We start from the raw sequence: 20,131 nt of genomic DNA, 5'->3' as shown, positions 1-20,131 counted from the left end.
TGTGTAAGAAAATAGTGTATCTTTGCATTTGTAATCTTTTCCTTTTATATTGTAAGGAGATGTAGATATAATATTTCCTGAAAATCCGGCGATGATGTGATCGGTTACTTGATAATGGACATCACCATCTAATGGGTTGGTGATCTCACAATCATAGGCAAAATGGGAATGTGCTTGGTAATGATAACTCTGTGCCAAGACTCTGCCTATCAGGAGAGAACGAGCCTCAATAATAGTCCAGATGTTAAAGTATCTGGGTCTCCCTTTCCCGTAGCAGGACGGTGTCTCCTACTTGTCAGATCCTTACCACGAGATTCCTATTTTGTGGTGATAACTCATAACTTATTTTGAGCGGATATTATGTAATATTAGAGGTCCTCCGTTAGTTTTCGACTCTTTAAGTTCGATGGTAACCGTTTGCCTTTTCGGCTTAGAACACGTAACGTGATCTCGATGGTGAGCGTCGTTTCACTTGCCCATGGTCACCTTATTTTCTATTTCGCATTCAAAGTTTTGTCGACTATTTCACTATATAAAAATTATTCTTTTTTCTTTTTGGTTCATGACAATTTCTGATGGGAGAAAGGAGTGGAGGCTCTTCTTCTTCTGTTCTTGAGAGTAACTAAATTTGTGTTGAGGATATTATTATGGTCTTTGAAGAGCAACTGAAGTCAGGTCTTCCTGAAGGTGCAAGCACACTGTTTAGCTCTATGCACTGGTTGAGGACTGCAACCAGCCCGACTATAATAGCTTTTCAGTGTCGCGACCCCTGAAGGGTTGGATTGTGCGAGATTAATTTCGAGGGTAAGGCCAATAAGGTAATTGGGGAGACAGCTCTTCTCATGGCCTTTCAGATTGGTAGATTTTGATGTAATAGAGACTTTTGATGCCATATAGACTTTATTCAAATTCCTTTCTTGACTCCTTATAATCTCTTGTAATGGAAATATATGTTTCGTATACTTTTGTGTGCTTTCTTTATTACCACCATTTTTGTTAAACGAAGGGGGCTAAAGCGTTTCTTTTTTAATGTTTGTTTAGTCATAAAATAGTTAAAAAATAGAATTAATACCTGAGCCTATGGCCTACCGTCCTTTCCTCGTAAAACACCTTGGGGGGATTTGTTAATAATGATCTTTCACTCGATCCAATTCTTTGTTTGACGCCTTCTTCCTTTGTCTTTTCGGGAGTTGGTATATCCGCCTTTTCGACTATCTACCACAAATGACTCAATTAATGGGGCCAACACCCAAATCCGTGGTCCGGCAAGAGTCGCCTCATGGCCTGACCTGACAAAAATTGCCTTGTGATCTTACCTAGTGAGACCAATGCCCGAATGACCTAGCAAAAACTGCCTTATGACCTTACTTAGTGGGACCAACCCCCAAATAGCCTGGCAAAAATTGCTTTATGGCCCTATTTAGTGAAACCGACAGCTGAATGGCTTAGCGAAAACTAACTTATGGCCTAGCCTAGCAAAAACTGTCTTATGGCCTGGCCTGGTAAAATTTGTCTTATGGTCTCGCTTAGTGGAACCAACGCTCGAATGGCCTAGCAAAAATTGTCTTATTTCCTTGCGTGGAGAAAATTACCTTATGGCCTTGCTTAGAGGGACCAATACTCAAATGGCTATGGCCTAGTTTAGCCTCTCTTTGAGAGAGACACTCCCCTCGTTTCTTGTTACTGAATAACACCACATGTGAAAAATACCTTATTAATTTGTTATTGATAAAACTTTCTCAGATTATAGATGTTCTAAGAATGGGGAATGACTTTACCATTTAACTTGGTTGGCTTGACCATAGGTGAATAACTTTCGAGATCCTGAATGGTCCTTTCCAATTCTAGCTCAACTTATTAGTCCCTGCATTGCCACCCGCTACATCTGTTCTTTTAAGGACTAGATCTTCTACGTTAAAGGCGTGTTGCCTAACCTTACTGTTAAACATACATGACATCTTGTTTCTATAAATTACCATTTTAATTATGGCATTTTCCTGTAAGAATTCTCCTTGATCTAAATTGAAATGCATTTCTTTAGGATTTCCTGATATTTCAAGGTATTATGTCTTGAAGCTGCCAACTTGGATTTCCACAGAATGATTGCCTCGGCCTCATATACAAGAGAAAATAGCGTTTCTCCTGCAGCTGTCCTCGGGGTGGTTCTATATGTCCATAGTATGTGGGGTAACTCTTCGGGCCAGTTACCCTTGGCTTAGTCGAGCCTTTTCTTTATACCCTGTAGGATGGTCCTGTTAGTTACCTCTGCCATACCATTGGTCTGGGGGTGATAGGTTGAGCTGAACCTTAATTCAACTTTTCATTTCTCATAGAAGTCTTTGAACTTGGAACTTGCAAATTGAGTTCCATTATTGGTTATTATTATTTTTGGTATTTCAAATTGAGTGAATATATTTTTACTGACGAAGAAAATTACTTGTTGGGTGGTGATGAACTGTACTACCTCAGCCTCTGTCCACTTGCTGAAATGATTTACTACCATGATTATGAACTTTCTTGACTCGATTGCCTTAGAGAACCAAGGATATCTATCTCCCACTGAAAGAAAGGTCAGGGATGCATTTCTCCTAGGATCCTTAAGATGTTTGCATGTACTTGGCATCTTTGACACTTCTGGACAAGCTGCTCCACGTCTTTTATTATCATTGACCAGTAATATCCTTATCTAAATACTTTTCGAGTGATTGTTCGCGCTCTTTCGTGGCTCCCATAATCACCTTCATGGATATCCCTTAAGATTTTTTGTCCTTCCTCCTCGGTAACACACCATAGCCATGGATGTATTGAGGACCTCCTGTACAATCAGCCATCAATTAGTGCATATTTAGAAGACTTTCTTATTACCTGTTTGGCTGATAATTCATCGGCTAAAAGCTTATCTTGTGTCAAGAATTTGTATACTGGCATCATCCATGATTCCCCTTCTTTTATGGGAAAAGACTCTTCCACTACCATTGCTGGAGTATGCAATTCTTCAAATTGAAATAGTTGGGTCAAATGTTGTTCACCCACCACTGCCATATTGGCTAGAATATCTGCCTCTTTTTTATTACCTCTTGCCACCTGGAAAAGTTGGTAGATGCTTTGCCCATCTTTAATCCTATCCATTAGGGACCGAACATTCTCCTCGTATTTGATAAGATTCGATTCTCGGACTATGAATTATCTCCGACATTGATTAACAACTAATTGTGAGTTACTAAAAATAATAGATTTTTGTATACCTAATTCCTTGACGATTCTTAGGGCCATTATTACAGCCTTGTATTCAACTACATTATTAGTGGCATTAAAGGCAAGTTTGGCTGCTTATCGAAACTTTATCTCTGTCTAAGATTGCAATAAGATCTCAATTCCTAAAACCTTGATCTTACAAGCTCTATCTGCCTAAACTTTACATTCCTCTGTGTTCTCCTCTAAGGACCCTGAAGGTTCTAACGGCGGAGTCATCTCTGCAACAAAGTCAGCTAGCACCCAGCCTTTCATAGTCTTTCTTGGGACATACCTGATATCTTAGACCGATAATATTACCGTCTAAGCGGATAACCACCCTGACAACTCCAGCTTGTGTAGAACTTTCCGCAAAAGGCAATCTGTTCTGACTTCTATGGTATGTGACTCGAAGTATGGTAACAACTTTGTGACTAATATTAGAACTGTGAATGCTAACTTTTCAAGCGGAGGGTAGTTCAACTCTGCCCCCTTCAATACCTAGTTGGCATAGTATACTGGGCTTTGCTCCCTCTTGTTTTCATAAACAAGTACTGAGCAAATTATTTCTTTTGTCACATACAAGTATAGAAATGAAACTCCGCCTTCAACAGGCAGGCTTAATAGTAGAGGGGATGATAAGAATGTTTTTAAACTTTCAAATGCCTCTCCACACTCTTTTTCCAATTCAAACTTGCATTTACCTTTTAAGACCTTGAAGAACAGGAGACACCTTCTGGCTGAATATGATATGAAATGACCCAGGGTGGTGACCTGCCCACCCTTTGTACCTCATTAATGGTTTTGGGTGTTTTCATATTTTGGATGGCACTGATCTTTTCAAGGTTTGCCTCTGTGCCTCTTTTTGAGATTAGATATCCTAGGAACTTTCTAACTTTTACTCCGAAGGTACACTTTTCAAGATTCAACTTCATGCTTGTCTTATCCAGGACGTCAAAAACTTTTCGGATATCTTCTTGATGGTTTCCAAGGATTGACTTTTTACCACCATGTTATCCATATACACCTCCACTGTTGATCCTACCATTTCCTTAAAGATTCTTGATACTAGCCTTTGTATGTCGCTCTTGCGTTTTTCAATCCAAAAGGCATTATTTTATAGTAATAAACTCCTTCATCTATTATGAACGCAGTTTTTTCTGCATCTTTGATATCCATCATGATTTGATGGTGCCCTAAAATGGCATCAAGGAAGGAGACCATTGCATGCCCTGAGGTCGAGTCCACTAATCTGTCAATAAACGGTAATGGGTAGTGATCTTTTGGACATGCTTTATTTAAATCAGTAAATTTCATGCACATTCTCTAATTTCCGTTAGCTTTCTTTACTAGGACCGCATTGACTAGTCATGTGGGATAATGGAACTCCTTTATCAATCCTGCACTTAGAAGCTTACCAACCTCTTCTTTGATCACCTGTTGCCTCTCTGGTGCAAACTTCTTTTTCTTTTTGTTGGACTGGTTTGATGGTCTTATCAATAGATAACTTATGGGTGATGAGAGCCAAGTCTACCCTATCACATTTCCTATCACATCTTTTGGAGACCAAGCGAAAGTGGTTACTCAGCTCTTCAGTAACTCTATTAATCGAACCTTCGTTTTTTTGGTTAATGCAGTGCCAAACCGCACTTTTTACTCCTTTCCTACTCGAACCTCCTCTACCGGATCTGCAGATTCCGATTTTATGTGAGATTTCAGCTTTTTCAACAAATCGATGGGCATGGTTGTTTTTCTCAAGCTTTATGTAGAGTGTCCATAATTTTCTTTGGTTAATCTCGAACTGCCTCGAACCATTGCTATTTCCCCCGAGAGCTGGAAGTTTAATACATATAACATTCATATTAATAATGATGTTGTGGAAGTTCAGGACCGGATGACTGAGTATCACATTGTATGTAAATGGGATGTCTACCACTGCAAACGCTGCATACACTTCTCGCGTATATTTTTCATCCTCAAGTACCAAGGAAAGGTTGATAGTGCCCAGCACTACCACAGTCTATCTCCTAACCCTACCAAGGGGTAGGAGACTCTGATAAGATTTTTATATCCAAGTCTAACTTGTTAAAAACATTTAAGATAAAAAAGGTTAACAGAACTACCAGTTTCCACCAGTATCCTCCTTACCTCATATCAATTTAGGAGGATTCTAACAACCAGTGGGTCGTTTTGGAAGAATTTGATCGCCTTGTCTACGGGCCGACCTTACCTCTTGCCTGGTCCATGGTTCTTGATGGATAAATAGGACATCTTATGCTACCTACTTATTTTTTTTCTTTATCCTTGTCAGGTCCTCCGGTGATGACATATACAATTCCAACCATTTTTAAGAATATGAAAAAAAGTTCCTTCTTTAAAGAGAAAAAGAGAACAAAGGCCTGGCGTAAATCCAAATGATCAGAGAGAATCCAATGGATTTCCTGACAAAAGAACTAAATGATATTGCTGAGATTAGTTTGATAACGTAGCCGTAATGGAGCTTTTACTGTGATTGGCTAGAATTATAATTAGCTAGACCATACAAGAAAGAAAGTGTGAGACAGTAATGGGTGCCCACGGCAGTCACTCTGACGCCCAAGTTAGTATCTCGAAGGGCGAGAGAATTATAATACTTAGAATTCAAGAGCAATTATATAAGAAAATAACGTAATTTTATTTTTGTGATCGTTTCCCTTTTATACCGTAAAAATATGAAGATAAATATAACATTTTTTGAGAATCCGGTAATGATGTGGGCAGTTATTTCATAATGAATATTGCTAATTTGAGTTGGTGATCCCACGATCAAAGCGGAATGAGAATGTGTTTAATAACGAAAATCTGTGACAAGATTTGATTTGACGATAGTATGAATGTTAAAGTGTTTAAGTCTCCATTTCTTGTAATGGAATAGTATCCGACACTTATGATATATTTGCCACGTGACTCTTATTTTGCGTTTTAGGTGAATATTATATAACATTATTTATTATAATTTATATTATGTGAAAATAAAATTTTAAATTATTATACTTTATTATTTATTATTATTTAAGAATTAAATAAGTTTAATTTATTTTTTATTAATTAAATTTTATATTTTTATTAAAAATTAAATAAACTCTCATCTAATATATTATTATTTTAATAATAATATATAAAATATTATTTTAAAAACTTGTTATATTTAAAATTTCATTTCATAATTTTATAAATTATTTATAATATCTATGTATTTTATAAAATTATTATGTTAATTAAAATATTAAATTTTTGATAGTTTAAATTATAAAAAATATATTTTATTACTAAAAATAATATTTTATTATATTAAAATTTATTTGACTCTAAGAATCTTAAACTTATTTCGTGAAATTATCGTAACAGCTAGCGAGATTTTGCAACCTAATATGGCCAAGGCTAAAAAGATATGAAAACATCAAAACGTGGTTCTCCACTACTACCACTAGCTTTGCTTACAATCTTATAAATATGTAATGGCCAAATACCACGACAGCTTCGCTGTAATTGTGTTCCCATTCTCCTGTAAGTTTCTTAGGAGATATTTTTCTTATCAACCAAAGCTCCTACCATTTGTAATTGCATTCATTTTTTTTATATACCTAAAATTAAGATCCTTCATATATATTCAATCAATGGATCGATTGCATTTCATCTTAATTAAAGATCAAATAGAATGATTTCACATGCTATTCACTTACATAAATTCCACATAAATATATTATATTTATTGAATATTAAAGTGTTATTTGATTTCAATTTATTTAATTTATAACTTAAAATTGAATGAATAAATAGGATGAAAATAAAATTAAGCAATTAAAATTATGATGTACAAAAGCTTTGGCCTTGCTTTTATTCATACAAGTTGAGGAGTGCCTATTCTTTTTTTAGTAGGTGTCCGTCCTTGGACATGCCATTGTCGTCCGTGTTTTGGCTCATGCTTTTGGGAGGGCATCCTTGATTTGAAGTTAAAGCGGCATTTTTTACTTTTAGGTAGGGAGGCTGAAATTGACGCGTTGGTCTCCGAGGATCGTCAAATTTTTATCGATTGCAAAATGTTACCAATTATTTAAAATTTTATGTACAGTAATTAATATCATATTATTCTAATCGATCAATAATTAAATTTTGAAAGAAAATTATTATAATTGGTATATGTATAGAACAATTTAAAACAATGATATTAAAAAAAAAAACTGACTTTAGATATTTTTTTGTCAAAGAACTTTGTATGATATTTTTTAGGACCCTTTATCGGGGAAAAAGTTCATTCTTTGTTTCTTATAAATAGATTAAAGTTTCTAAGTCCAGAACTCTTTTTTTTATTTTGAAAAAAAAAAAAAAACCAGCCCAAGAAAATCCTAAACTGAAGCTCCTTTAACATGACTCCCATTTGGGCCGATTCCGCCACCTCCCATCATTATCGACCGAGTAGCACTGAGAATGAGGCCGGAAGATCAGATAAGCTGCATGCGAAGCATCCAGGGTTTTTCCATTTGGGCCGATTCACGTGGCCGAAAAAATAAAAATAAAAATAAGAACCATTCATCAGCAGCCTGACCCATACGACATCAACAAAGGCTTAAGGGCTTCATTAATATTTATTTGAAATCTTGCCATCCATTTACGGGTCAGCATTCGGTCAGTTCGGTTTAAAATCGAATTGAATCGAATAAATTAAAAATTAAAATTTTAATATTTATAAAAATCAAATCGAATTGATTTTAATTAAAAACCGAACCGAATTGGTCTGATTCGATTTGATTCGATTCGATTTAATCGATTTTAATTTTTAATATTTTTTTTATTTTTTACACTTTATTTTTAATATTTTAAAATTTAATTAAAATATTTTAATTTTAATATAATTTAATTTCTCTGTATTATTGAAAAAATATATTATTATCACTAATCGATTTGATTTAATTTTTTTAATTTTTTTTAATCAAAATCCAACCAAACTTAAATAATTAAAATTTTTAAAATTAAAAATTAAATTAAATGAAAATGTATAAAAAGTTAAACTAAATTTTCATATTAATTTAATTCTATCAAATTTTTCAATTTGACGGCTTACCCTACATCCATCTCCCTACATCCATCTACCACGCCAGGCACATTAAACACACACCAAACAAATGGATAAGATTGCCTAGATATTTTTCTGCAAACAGTGTCAGAAAGATATTTTATTTTTTGGGTCCCAAAGTCAGAAATATCAGAGAGATGACAAAGGAAAGCCCACTCTCGCTTTATAGACCCAGTTGCCAAGTCTCTTTTTGCGACTACAGCAAGAGGAAAAGGAAAAATGGAGTGGCATAGGAGGCCAAACAGGAGTGACATTCATTTATCGGCAGAGCAGGAGGCCAAAATTCAAGAGGAAACTAGAGAACATTTTGATGGATTGGCTCCAAAGCGCCACACTAAACCTCAACGCAGTGAGTTTTCTGCTCAATATGTGGATGCTTTCCCCTTCCCCGTTTCTCTTCCTAACCACTCTTCCATCCCTGAGCTTCTTGAGTTTCAACGTCTCCAAACTGATCCTCAGGTTTGTCCGCTTCTCTATTTTACTTTTTCTTCTAAAAAAAAAAACTTGCGTTTGCCGGGAGTCGAACCCGGGTCTATTGCTTGGAAGGCAATTATCCTAACCGTTGGACTACAAACGCTAGTTGATGAATGTATCCAATTTGTCTTATATATTTTGCAGAAGCTAGTTTACAATGGTGAAGGCCGAGTTAGCGAGGAGTTTGTGGCGACAGAGTACTACGAAGATCTCAACTGCGTTGACAAGCAGCATCACACGGTATTTTTCTTTCCCATAGTCTCCCTTCTTTTGATAAAAATTGTGGCCAATGTCGTCTGTTAAGTTCAAATCATTAGATCTACTTCTAGATGATGGGAATGTTTGCCTTTCTTCATGTCTATATGTGAATATCTGAAATTATGTTGAAATGCAAAAGCAGTTGTGTTTGTTTAAAGACGGGATTTTTCTGATGGTTTGCTCATTTCAGACAGGAACAGGGTTCATCAAAATGGAGAATGCAAATGGAAAATGCTTCTGCTTAGCACCAGATCCGGTATCCCTCTGCCATCCCTCTTGCAGAGGAAATCCAGCAACTAATGAATGGATTCCAGCTGCTGACGATACTGTACACTCGCATGCTTGCTTCTTTACGTAGTAGGTAGAGTTTTTACGTTGGGGTCAAATTAATCTGATCTTCTTGTTTTCAGGTCACTTTTGCTTCAGACAAGCCCAGAAGGAGTGACAATTGAAATGCAGGATGACTGGGATGCGATGTCTTCAAGTTAAGAGCTAGCTACGTATTCCAAATGCTGTGTACCTTACCTCTTATTGTCACTATGTGACAAAGAGGGCTTGTCTACTATTGCTAAGTGTGGTTATAATTGCAATGTAACTTAACTTTGGATGCTGATGATATTTGAAAGTTAAATCTAGCTTTCTGAATAAGCCAGTTTTTAATATTTCGGTTACATTTGTTTCATGAATATATTTTTATATTTTTTAATTTTTAAAATATTTAAAAAATTTAATTAAAAAAATATTTTTTTAATTTAAAAAAAAAACAAGCTTTTTAAAAAAATACTTTTTCATCTTAAGATTTTTATTAAAATTTTTATAAATAAATTTATTAACAAATTTTATTTTTTAAATTACAATAAAATAATTAAAAAAATGAAAAATAAATATTAAAAATATTTTCATTATTTTATTTTTAATATTTTTAAAAATATATTTTTTTATGTGATCCAAACTAGTAGTCGGTTATTCGCCAAATAATGAAAAATAAATTATTTTTATTTTTAATATTTTTAAAAATAAAAATATTCATACTCTAATTACTTTGAAAATACAATAGATATTTCTCTATAAATATGTCCTGATTTGTGTAAAAAAATTTAATTTAGGTATTAAATGATTTTTTTTTTGGAAAGAGAGATACTAAATGATGCTTAAATAGTATTAAATGTATAATAGTAGTCTACTAAACCAATTAAACTAATTTTATTAAGAAAAAACAACTTAATTGCTCGAGTTAATCCACATTAATTGTTTATATAATTTGTAAATATATATTTTACTATATTATTTTTTTTTAAATTTATTAAAATAAATTTTTGACCTTTAAAAACATAAAAGATAAATTAAATTATATTTAATTTAATTAATTTTATAATGTTTATTAGAGTTTTAATATTCTTATTTTTTAATGTCCCCTAACAATTACACATCTATAATACGTGTAATTTAAATAAATGTTTCTAAATATAAAAAAAGTTATTGACAATTTTTTTTAAAATATAAATATTTATTAAAAAGACTATAAAAAGCCCAAACTTACATAAGAAATTTAGAACTTAAGTAGGAGAAGCATCAGCAGCAGCAGTATACAAATCTTTTAAGGCTAAAAAATAAAAATTTCAAGTAACCTCAAATCTTAAATACCCAAACTCAAATTACTCGGTTCTTAATTCGGTCAAAACAACTTTAATTGCGTTGTTTTTTTCATCTAAACACTGATTATCATGATTAGCGGAAATTGAATAGAGGCAATTATTTCTCATAAACAAGTCGAAAAAGCAAAAAAAATAGAGAGTATATGATGCGGAACCCCAGCCTATTAGATACTGAAACGACACATACCCTAGTAAAAAGAACTTAATTCAGAAAATAATTCCTCAATCTAAAGCACCCTTAATTAACATGCAATTAAGAACACTTATAATGGATTGATTTTAAGAGCAGCAATAATAAGAAACATATAAGTTAGTATCAAATCTTATTCGTGATGCAATGTCAATAACCAAAATCTCTCTTAAGCTCTCAAAGAAGAATCGCATAAAGTAATTGTATTGAATAATTGATAATCTGTGTCTACAATAGAAAAAGAGATGTTTTATATAGTCTAAATTAAGACTCATGATCTTTGCCACTTTCCACTACTATACATGGACCCATGATCTTTGACACTTCCCACAACTATGCATAGACTCATGATCTATGCCACTATCCACTACTAGATAACTACCCACTACTGTTTAACTACCCACTACCAAATAACTACCCACTACTGGTTAACTACCAACTACTAAATGACTACCCACTATAAATACAAAATTTGAATTGTCAATAAGGACACATTTGGCTTAATTGGCTTGGAATGACCAGATTGTTCTTCAACTTCAAAATGAACTTGCAAAGTTTCAACATATTCCTTCATGAATCCTTGAAGTGCTTCCTTCAACCTCTTGGATCTCAGCCTTGTAATTGGTCCTTGAGGCAATGCTAACTCATCATTTTTGGTGTTGTTGGTCGTGCTTACATCATCCCCTCCCTCTTGAAAAGGATTCGTCCTCGAATCTGTACCAAAATCAAAAGGAGACAAATCAGAAACATTAAAGGTAGCACTTACACCAAACTCACCTGGCAGATCAATTATGTATGCATTGTTATTGATCCGTTTCAGCACTTGATATGGTCCATCCCCTCGTGCATCGAGTTTTGATTTCCTTTGAGTTGGAAACCTTTCCTTTCGCATATGGATCCAAACCCAATCACCTGGTTTGAATACAACTTTCTTGCGACCCTTATTGGCCTGTTTCTCATATATGCTGTTACGCTTCTCAATATGCTCACGCGCTTTCACGTGTATTGATTTAACCATTTCAGCCTTCGCTTTTCCATCTAAATTAGACAACTCGTTCAAAGGTAAAGACATTAAATCTAGTACAGTTAATGGATTAAAACCATACACAACCTCAAAAGGTGAATAACCAGTAGAAGAATGGACTGCTCGATTATAAGCAAATTCAACATATGGCAAACCTTCTTCCCAAGTTTTCAAGTTCCTACCCACAATAGCACGAAGCATAGTTCCTAAAGTCCTATTAACAACTTCAGTTTGGCCATCTGTTTGTGGATGACAAGTAGTAGAAAATAAAAGTTTAGTACCCAATTTCCCCCACAAAACACGCTAGAAATGACTAAGGAATTTAGAATCTCTATCAGAAACAATAGTTCTAGGTATACCATGCAAACGGACTACTTCCCTGAAAAACAAATCAGCTATGTTCGTTGCATCATCAATTTTATGACATGGAATAAAATGTGCCATCTTGCTAAAGCGATCTACAACAACAAACATTGAATCTCTACCTCTTTTTGTCCTAGGTAAACCTATCACAAAATCCATAGATATATCAGTCCAAGGTTCAGTAGGTACAGGCAAAGGAGTATACAACCCATGTGGTAAGGACTTAGATTTAGCCTGTTTACATGCAAAGTATTGAGCACAAATTTTCTCTACATATTTTCGCATGTTAGGCCAATAAAAGAGTTCATTCAACATGTCTAAAGTCTTTTGCACACCAAAATGTCCCATTAATCCTCCTGAATGTGATTCTCTAACAAGCAACTCACGCACTGAACAATTAGGTATGCCTATTTGTTTCCCCCTAAAAAGAAACCCATCATGCAAATAAAACTTTTTAAATGCCCCATGTTCACATGCCTTAAATACATCAGAAAAATCAGTATCATTCTCATACATATCTTTCAAATGCTCAAATCCTAACAACTTAGAACTAAGCATGGAAGTCAATGCATAACGTCTAGATAATGCATCGGCAATCACATTCTCTTTACCTTGCTTGTATTTAATCACATAAGGAAAGATTTCGAGATATTCAACCCACTTACCATGCCGCTTGTTCAGCTTCCCTTGTCCCTTCAAGTGTTTGAGAGACTGATGGTCGGTATGAATCACAAACTCATTAGGTAGCAAGTAGTGTTCCCAAACTTCAAGAGCCCTAATCAGTGCATAGAACTCTTTGTCATAGGTGGAATAGTTCAATTGTGCACCACCTAACTTCTCACTAAAATATGCTATGGGTCGGCCTTCCTGCATAAGAACAGCACCAATACCAATCCCAGAAGCATCACATTCAATTTCAAAGGTTTTAGAAAAATCAGGTAACTTTAAAACAGGAGCGGTAGTAAGTTTTTCTTTCAATGTGTTAAATGCAAGTTCCTGTTCTTTACCCCACTTAAACCCAACAGCCTTTTTAATAATCTCATTTAAAGGTGCAGCAATAGTGCTGAAATCTCTAACAAACCTCCTATAGAAGCTTGCTAATCCATGAAAGGATCTCACCTCATTAGCATTCTTAGGTGTAGGCCATTCTTGGATAGCCTTAACCTTTTCAGTATCTACCTCAACTCCACGTGAACTAATAATAAATCCTAGGAATATGACACTATCAGTACAAAATGTGCATTTCTTAAGATTAGCATACAGTTCATGTTCACGCAACTTCTGTAAAACAAGTTCAACATGCCTAATGTGGTCATCCATGTTTCGGCTATAAATCAATATATCATCAAAATACACAACCACAAACTTACCTAGTTAATCACGCAAAACATGGTTCATCAATCTCATAAATGTGCTAGGTGCATTAGTTAAGCCAAAAGGCATGACTAACCATTCATATAAATCATATTTTGTCTTAAAGGCAGTTTTCCACTCATCACCTAACTTCATCCTAATTTAATGATAACCGCTTTTCAAATCAATTTTTGTAAATAAAACAGCACCACATAATCCTTCAAGCATATCATCTAATCTAGGAATAGGATGACAATACTTTACAGTGATTTTGTTGATCGCACGACAATCAACACACATGCGCATTGTTCCATCTTTTTTTAGAACCAACAAAACAGGTACTGCGCATGGACTAAGGCTCTCCCTGATATGTCCCTTAGCTAGCAACTCATCAACTTGCTTTTGCAATTCCTTCGTCTCCTCAGGATTGCTACGGTAAGCTGGACGGTTTGGAATCTGAGCTCCAGGAACAAAATCGATTTGATGTTCTATTCCCCTAATGGGTGGCAACCCAGATGGCACCTCCTCAGGAAATACATCCGCAAACTCCTGCAATAACTTAGAAAAAGAACTAGGCAATTCAACAGTAGGGTTAGTCTCAATCATAAAATTAGAACTAAAACGCAATATAATCAAAGCTCTCTTCCCTAAGTATGCTTTCTTCAGCTCTCTCTCTTTACAATAAAAGGAAGACTTGCTGAATTCTTCACTCTTCTCACTCAGCTCTCCTTTTACCTCCACACTCACTAACGTTTTCTCTCCTGCACATCTCTCATTTTTATCCTTTCCCGTGCAGTCACTCTCCTTTGGGCCATTCGAAACTTTCATTTTACTGCTGGCCTCTTTTCCCTCATTCTTTTTACTTGTCTCACCTCCCTTACCCAATTTAGCAGATTATTGTAATTTCACTTGATCTGCATATACATCTTTAGGAGATAATGGTACAAGTATATGTTTTACACCGAGGAACGTAAAAGAAAACCTATTACTATACCCATCATGAATGACACGCCTATCAAATTGCCATGGTCTACCTAACAAAATATGTCCAGCCTGCATGGGTACAATATCACAAGTAACCTCATCTACATATTTGCCAATAGAAAATGACACTTTACATTGCTTGGTTACCTTTGCCTCGCCGCTATCATTCAACCACTAAAGTCTGTAAGGATTAGGGTGTTTAATAGTTTCTAGTCCTAATTTATCAACTAAAATAGTACTAGCACAATTAACTTGACTACTCGAATCTATTATCATGCTACAGACTTTACCACCTACCAAACAACGAGTGTGAAAGATGTTTTCAAGCTGTTCAAGTCCCTCTTCTTTAATAGAAACATTTAAAGTACGCAATATCACTAAGGACTCTCCTTGAACAGGATACTCTTCTATCTCTACATCAGAACAATCTTCTAAAGGTGGTACTTCATCAGAATCAGAATCACTTTCGGAGACTATCTCATCTCCCCTCACTATCATAGCACGTTTATTAGCACACTCATTGGCATAATGCTCATGCCCTTTACATTTAAAGCACTGAATATCTCTAGTTCTATTTGATTTAGGGGCTGATTCATTTTTACCATGAGAGTTGGATGTTTCTTTGGAAGGTAACATGCCTTTTTGAGTTGAAGACTTATCAAACCTTTTAGGATCAGGCTTGGTGTTCCATTTGGAACCCCATTTGCTGTTGGAGTTTTGAGCAGCCCTGTTGCTCCCCCATCTATTTCGACCTCTGTGTCTTTCCACCTTAATTGCAATGTTCACCAAGTCTTCCAAATCAACATATGGTTGTAAATCAACCACATCAGCAATCTCCTTATTAAGACCACCAAAGAAACGAGCCATAGTCTGGTCTTCCTCCTCCACTATGTTTGCTTTGATCAGGAGCAACTCCATCTCCTTATAATACTCATCAACAGATTTTGATCATTGGATTAGTCTTTGCAACTGATGATGGAGATCTTTATGGTAATAAGTAGGCACATATTTCTTCCTCATTATTCGCTTCATCTCATCCCAACTAGCAATGGGTAACTCTCCATTCCTTCTCCTAGATTTCACAAGCTCATCCCACCATATTAGTGCATAATCTAAAAACTCAAGGGCAGCAAGTTTTACCTTTTTATCGTCGGAATAGTTTTGACAGTTAAAAACCATCTCCACTTTACGCTCCCACTCTAAATAGGCATCAACATCAGCCTTACCATTGAAGTTTGGAATCTTCATCTTTATGGAGTTCATACTGTTATCTACATATGGTACACGATCATTGAACCTTCTGGCTCTGACAGGGGCTGATTGTGCCTCATTTTCCTCTTCATAGGATGGATTGTGTGTATCGTCATCCCTCTGAATGGACTTGCCCTTTGAAGATCTAAGGTTGTCCTCAAGGTTATCCATTCTCGAATTTAGCTTCTGAAAGCTATCCATGAAAGCTTTATATATATCTTTAAGATCAAATGTAGGGTCAGAAGTATCACCAGTATTATGCCCAGACATTATAGAAAAAATTCACAATTCTCTCAACTCACGTGTTTAATTTTCAAGCACTCACTTGGTATCTCAAAAGTGCACTTCAGAATAAAGACTCAATATGTAATACCCGGCTAGACTCCGGTATCAGAATTCCTACCGTCCGGTGGAATCTCGGATGCCGAAGACCTCTAGAAGGGTAAAACCATGTTTTCATGAAATGTTTTAATGTTTTTGATGATTTTAAGTAAAGAGGAAATGAGTTCTTGAATAAAAACACCCTTGGAAGAAACTCAGGTTCGGCCGCCGAAACTCAGAGTTCGGCCGCCGAATATGCATGCATTTCGGGTGAGCCTTAGGCCCCCGAAGGCATAAGTGAGGAAAGTCCAGGTTCGGCCGCTGAACATGACATGCATGCGGAGGCACGTTCGGCCCCTGAACGTGGCCTGGCCAGCCACTATAAAAGGGTCCCTTAGCCGAAAACGGGCGAGCTTTTCTCCCCATTGTCGGCCAAGGTGAGTTCTCTGCCGTCCCTCACCAATCTTGAGTCTTTTCCTTCAGATCTTTCAAGATTTTCACAAGTTTTTGCTTTCCTTTGAAGATTTTCAAGTTTTGAGCAAGTTTTGGACTTGGAGGCCCAAGGAGCTAAATCTCTCCCAACTCCAAGTTAGATCGCCTCTACTCTCGATCTTCAAGAGGTAAGAGTCGATCTCTAGCTTACATTATGTTTTAAGTAAGTTTTATGAAGATCTTTGGGGTAGAATGCATGTTTAGCTTATAGTTAGGTTTTTGAGTTTATGTTATGTTTTGAGCAATGTATGTTGGATTTGTGTTGCTTGATGTGTTGTAGTTGGGGTTTAAGGTAGTTTGAGACCCCTAGGAGCTTGTATGCGTGTTTTGGTTGGGCAAAATGCATGATGGCATGAGTTTGAGGCATTTGTGCATGTTTGAACCAAGTTTCTGCCCTTCGAGAGAAACCAGGTTCGGCAGCCGAAAGGACTTTCGGCCGCCGAACCCTCTTGTGGAGGCAGCCTTCGGCTGCCGAAGCTTGCCCCCGAAAGGAGACTTTCGTCTCTGTCTGGGAGTTTCGGCCGCCGAAAGTGCCGCCGAACATGCATGAGTTTCGCCTCTGTCTGGGAGTTTCAGCCGCCGAAGGTGCCGCCGAACCTGCCTGACTTTCGGCTCTGGAGGGACTTTCGGCCGCCGAACCTGCCGCCGAAAGTGCCCTGTCCAGCCTTCTTTTACATATTTTGCATGATTGTTTCATGATGTTTTAGGGGGTTTTTGGGGAGTAGTTTAGAGTTATGTTCATGTATGGTTGGTCCCTCATTTGAGTCCACCTGTGTAGGTTCGGACCCGAGGAACCGAGGACCCCAGCAGTGAGTTCAGCTGCTTCTGAGTCAGTAGAGCTTCAGCTAGAGGTGAGTGGAATAACTCTTATGCTTTTAAATAAATAAACCCGTTTTAGCATGATTCACGCATCATGAATGCTATGAGATATTTTAGGTTGTTTGCATTAGAAATCACGAATATGTTGCATTGCATAATATGTTGATGATGTGGATGAATGTTGAATGATCCTTTAGTCCTCGTATGTTATGATATGATGATGATACGGTACGAAAGACCAGTGAGGCCCATTCTACGCCCCTGGCACTATGTAAGAGAAAGACCAGTGAGGCCCATTCTACGCCCCTGGCATTATGGAATGTTATGTCATGCTATGTTATGATTATGTAAGAGAAAGACCAGTGAGGCCCATTCTACGCCCCTGGCACAGTTGGACCATGTAGAGGACTATCGGTGACAAATTCATCCTTGATGTGATTAGCTGTGATGTGATGCATTTCATGTTATTATATGTTTTAAATGTTTTATTATTCTGCTCACTAGGCTCTTGTAGCTCACCCCTCTCCCTTAATCCCCAGGCTTGCAGGTACAGGGTAGACCAGGAGGTCAGCAAGAGTAATGAAGTCTTATGCATGTAATAGCTAGAATGTGGACATGACAAATTGTAGAAAGATGTAATGTAAAAGTACAGTATAGATATATTGTGAAATGATGTTTAAGGATGTTAGAAGTGTGCTTGACCATAATATATTGTAATCACTTTTTAATACATGATCTTAGATGTCTTTTACTGCTTATGTAAACCAACTCAACACATGTTATGCCACCCATTGGGGGCATTGATGAGGTCCCACAGAGGGGTCAATGTTTATAATTATGGCTATGTTCAGTGCATGCACAGGTTGAGTTTGGTGTATGAGAAAATGAATGAAAGAAAAGTTTTAATTTTTATGTATGTTGTTGATCATGTATGGGATTAATAAGGTTCACAGGATGTATGTTAGGCTTGCTACGGGTCCCGGCGGCCTTAAGTCGACCCGGATCCTAGCGCCGGTAGCGGTCCGATTTTCGGGTCGTTACACAATAAGCCAAGCTTGTATGATTCAAATAATAAGGAAAGCAAGGAAAGACCTAAGAAGAAAAGATAGGAAACAACACTAGATGCAAACTGACCAAAATGAACAAATAGATTGATTTAGCACACAAAAGTTAAATTTCGTGTACTAAGTGTAATTAGATGTTCAACAATGTGCAATTTGTCAAACTAAATGTAAGGAACCAACAGACAGAAAGACACCAAATTGACCAACTAAGAATCAAAAATTGACAAGACGGATGTGCTTAACACGAAGTTTTCCCTAAGCATGCAATCCTAGGTTAACTGATATTAATATTGACTCAACAAAAACAATTCAAAGCAAGCAAACAAAATAGACACTTAAAACAGTAAGTATTAAGTACAACTGTTTTGTGAAAATACTACCCAAATTTGCCCTAAACCTACCCCAAACATGTATTTCGAATTCCAAGCCCAGAAATATGTTCAAGGTATATGAAATATGATTTATATCAGTAGATATCAATCAGAATGAAGTTTGAACAAATGACCCAAAGTGGCAGAAATTCTTTTTTTTTTTCTTCTTGTTTTGGTATTTTTTTTTTATATGGACAGAAGTAAAACACTGGAAATACTATTCTAAGAGTATTATAATAGCAGCATATGAATTAGGGCAGAAAGCATAAACCAAATCACTAAAGATAGTAATTCCGCCTAAACAAGAATTTAGGGTAAAATTTGATTTGAACAACAACCAAACAATGTATTTGACTCTAATAGGTATCCCAAACCAGATTTCCAAAGTGATATATTCAGCCAATAATGGACAAAATTGAATGCAAAGACGCAAAGGATAGTTAAGAAATTATTACTAAGCCTAGCTTTGATACCAATTGATGCGGAACCCCAGCCTATTAGAGACTGAAACGACACATACCCTAGTAAAAAGAACTTAATTCAGAAAATAATTCCCCAATCTAAAGCACCCTTAATTAACATGCAATTAATAACACTTATAATGAATTGATTTTAAGAGCTGCAAGAATAAGAAACATACAAGTTAATATCAAACCTTATTCGTGATGCAATGTCAAGAACCAAGATCTCTCTTAAGCTCTCAAAGAAGAATCGCATAAAGCAATTGTATTGAATAATTGATAATCTGTGTCTACAATAGAAAAAGAGATGCTTTATATAGCCTAAATTAAGACCCATGATCTTTGCCACTTCCCACTACTATACATGGACTCATGATCTTTGTCACTTCCCACAACTATGCATGGACCCATGATCTGTGCCACTATCCACTACTAGATAACTACCCACTACTGTTTAACTACCCACTACCAAATAACTACCCACTACTGGTTAACTACCAACTACTAAATGACTACCCACTATAAATACAAAATTTGAATTGTCAATAAGGACACATTTGGCCTAATTGACTTGGAATGACCAGATTGTTCTTCAACTTCAAAATGAACTTGCAAAGCTTCAACATATTCCTTCATGCATCCTTGAAGTGCTTTCTTCAACCTCTTGGATCTCAGCCTTGTAATTGGTCATTGAGGCTATGCTAGCT

General features: G+C 36.1%; 1 protein-coding gene and 1 non-coding gene across 2 annotated transcripts; one reads left to right on the top strand and one right to left on the bottom strand.

Annotated features, from left to right (window-relative positions):
* Positions 1-8,490: 8,490 nt before the first annotated feature.
* LOC110606385 lies at positions 8,491-9,747 on the top strand. Its single transcript, XM_021745174.1, has 4 exons — positions 8,491-8,803; positions 8,963-9,058; positions 9,267-9,404; positions 9,487-9,747. The coding sequence occupies exons 1-4, from the start codon at positions 8,564-8,566 to the stop codon at positions 9,526-9,528; spliced, it is 516 nt and encodes a 171-aa protein (XP_021600866.1). The 5' UTR covers positions 8,491-8,563; the 3' UTR covers positions 9,529-9,747.
* Positions 8,850-8,921, bottom strand: TRNAG-UCC. The gene has a single exon. It is a non-coding gene; the product is annotated as a tRNA-Gly (tRNA).
* Positions 9,748-20,131: the final 10,384 nt, after the last annotated feature.

The sequence above is a fragment of the Manihot esculenta genome, chromosome 2 (assembly GCF_001659605.2).
Source record: "Manihot esculenta cultivar AM560-2 chromosome 2, M.esculenta_v8, whole genome shotgun sequence".
NCBI classification, from domain to species: Eukaryota; Viridiplantae; Streptophyta; class Magnoliopsida; order Malpighiales; family Euphorbiaceae; genus Manihot; species Manihot esculenta.
This window is presented reverse-complemented; position numbering and strand designations above follow the sequence as displayed.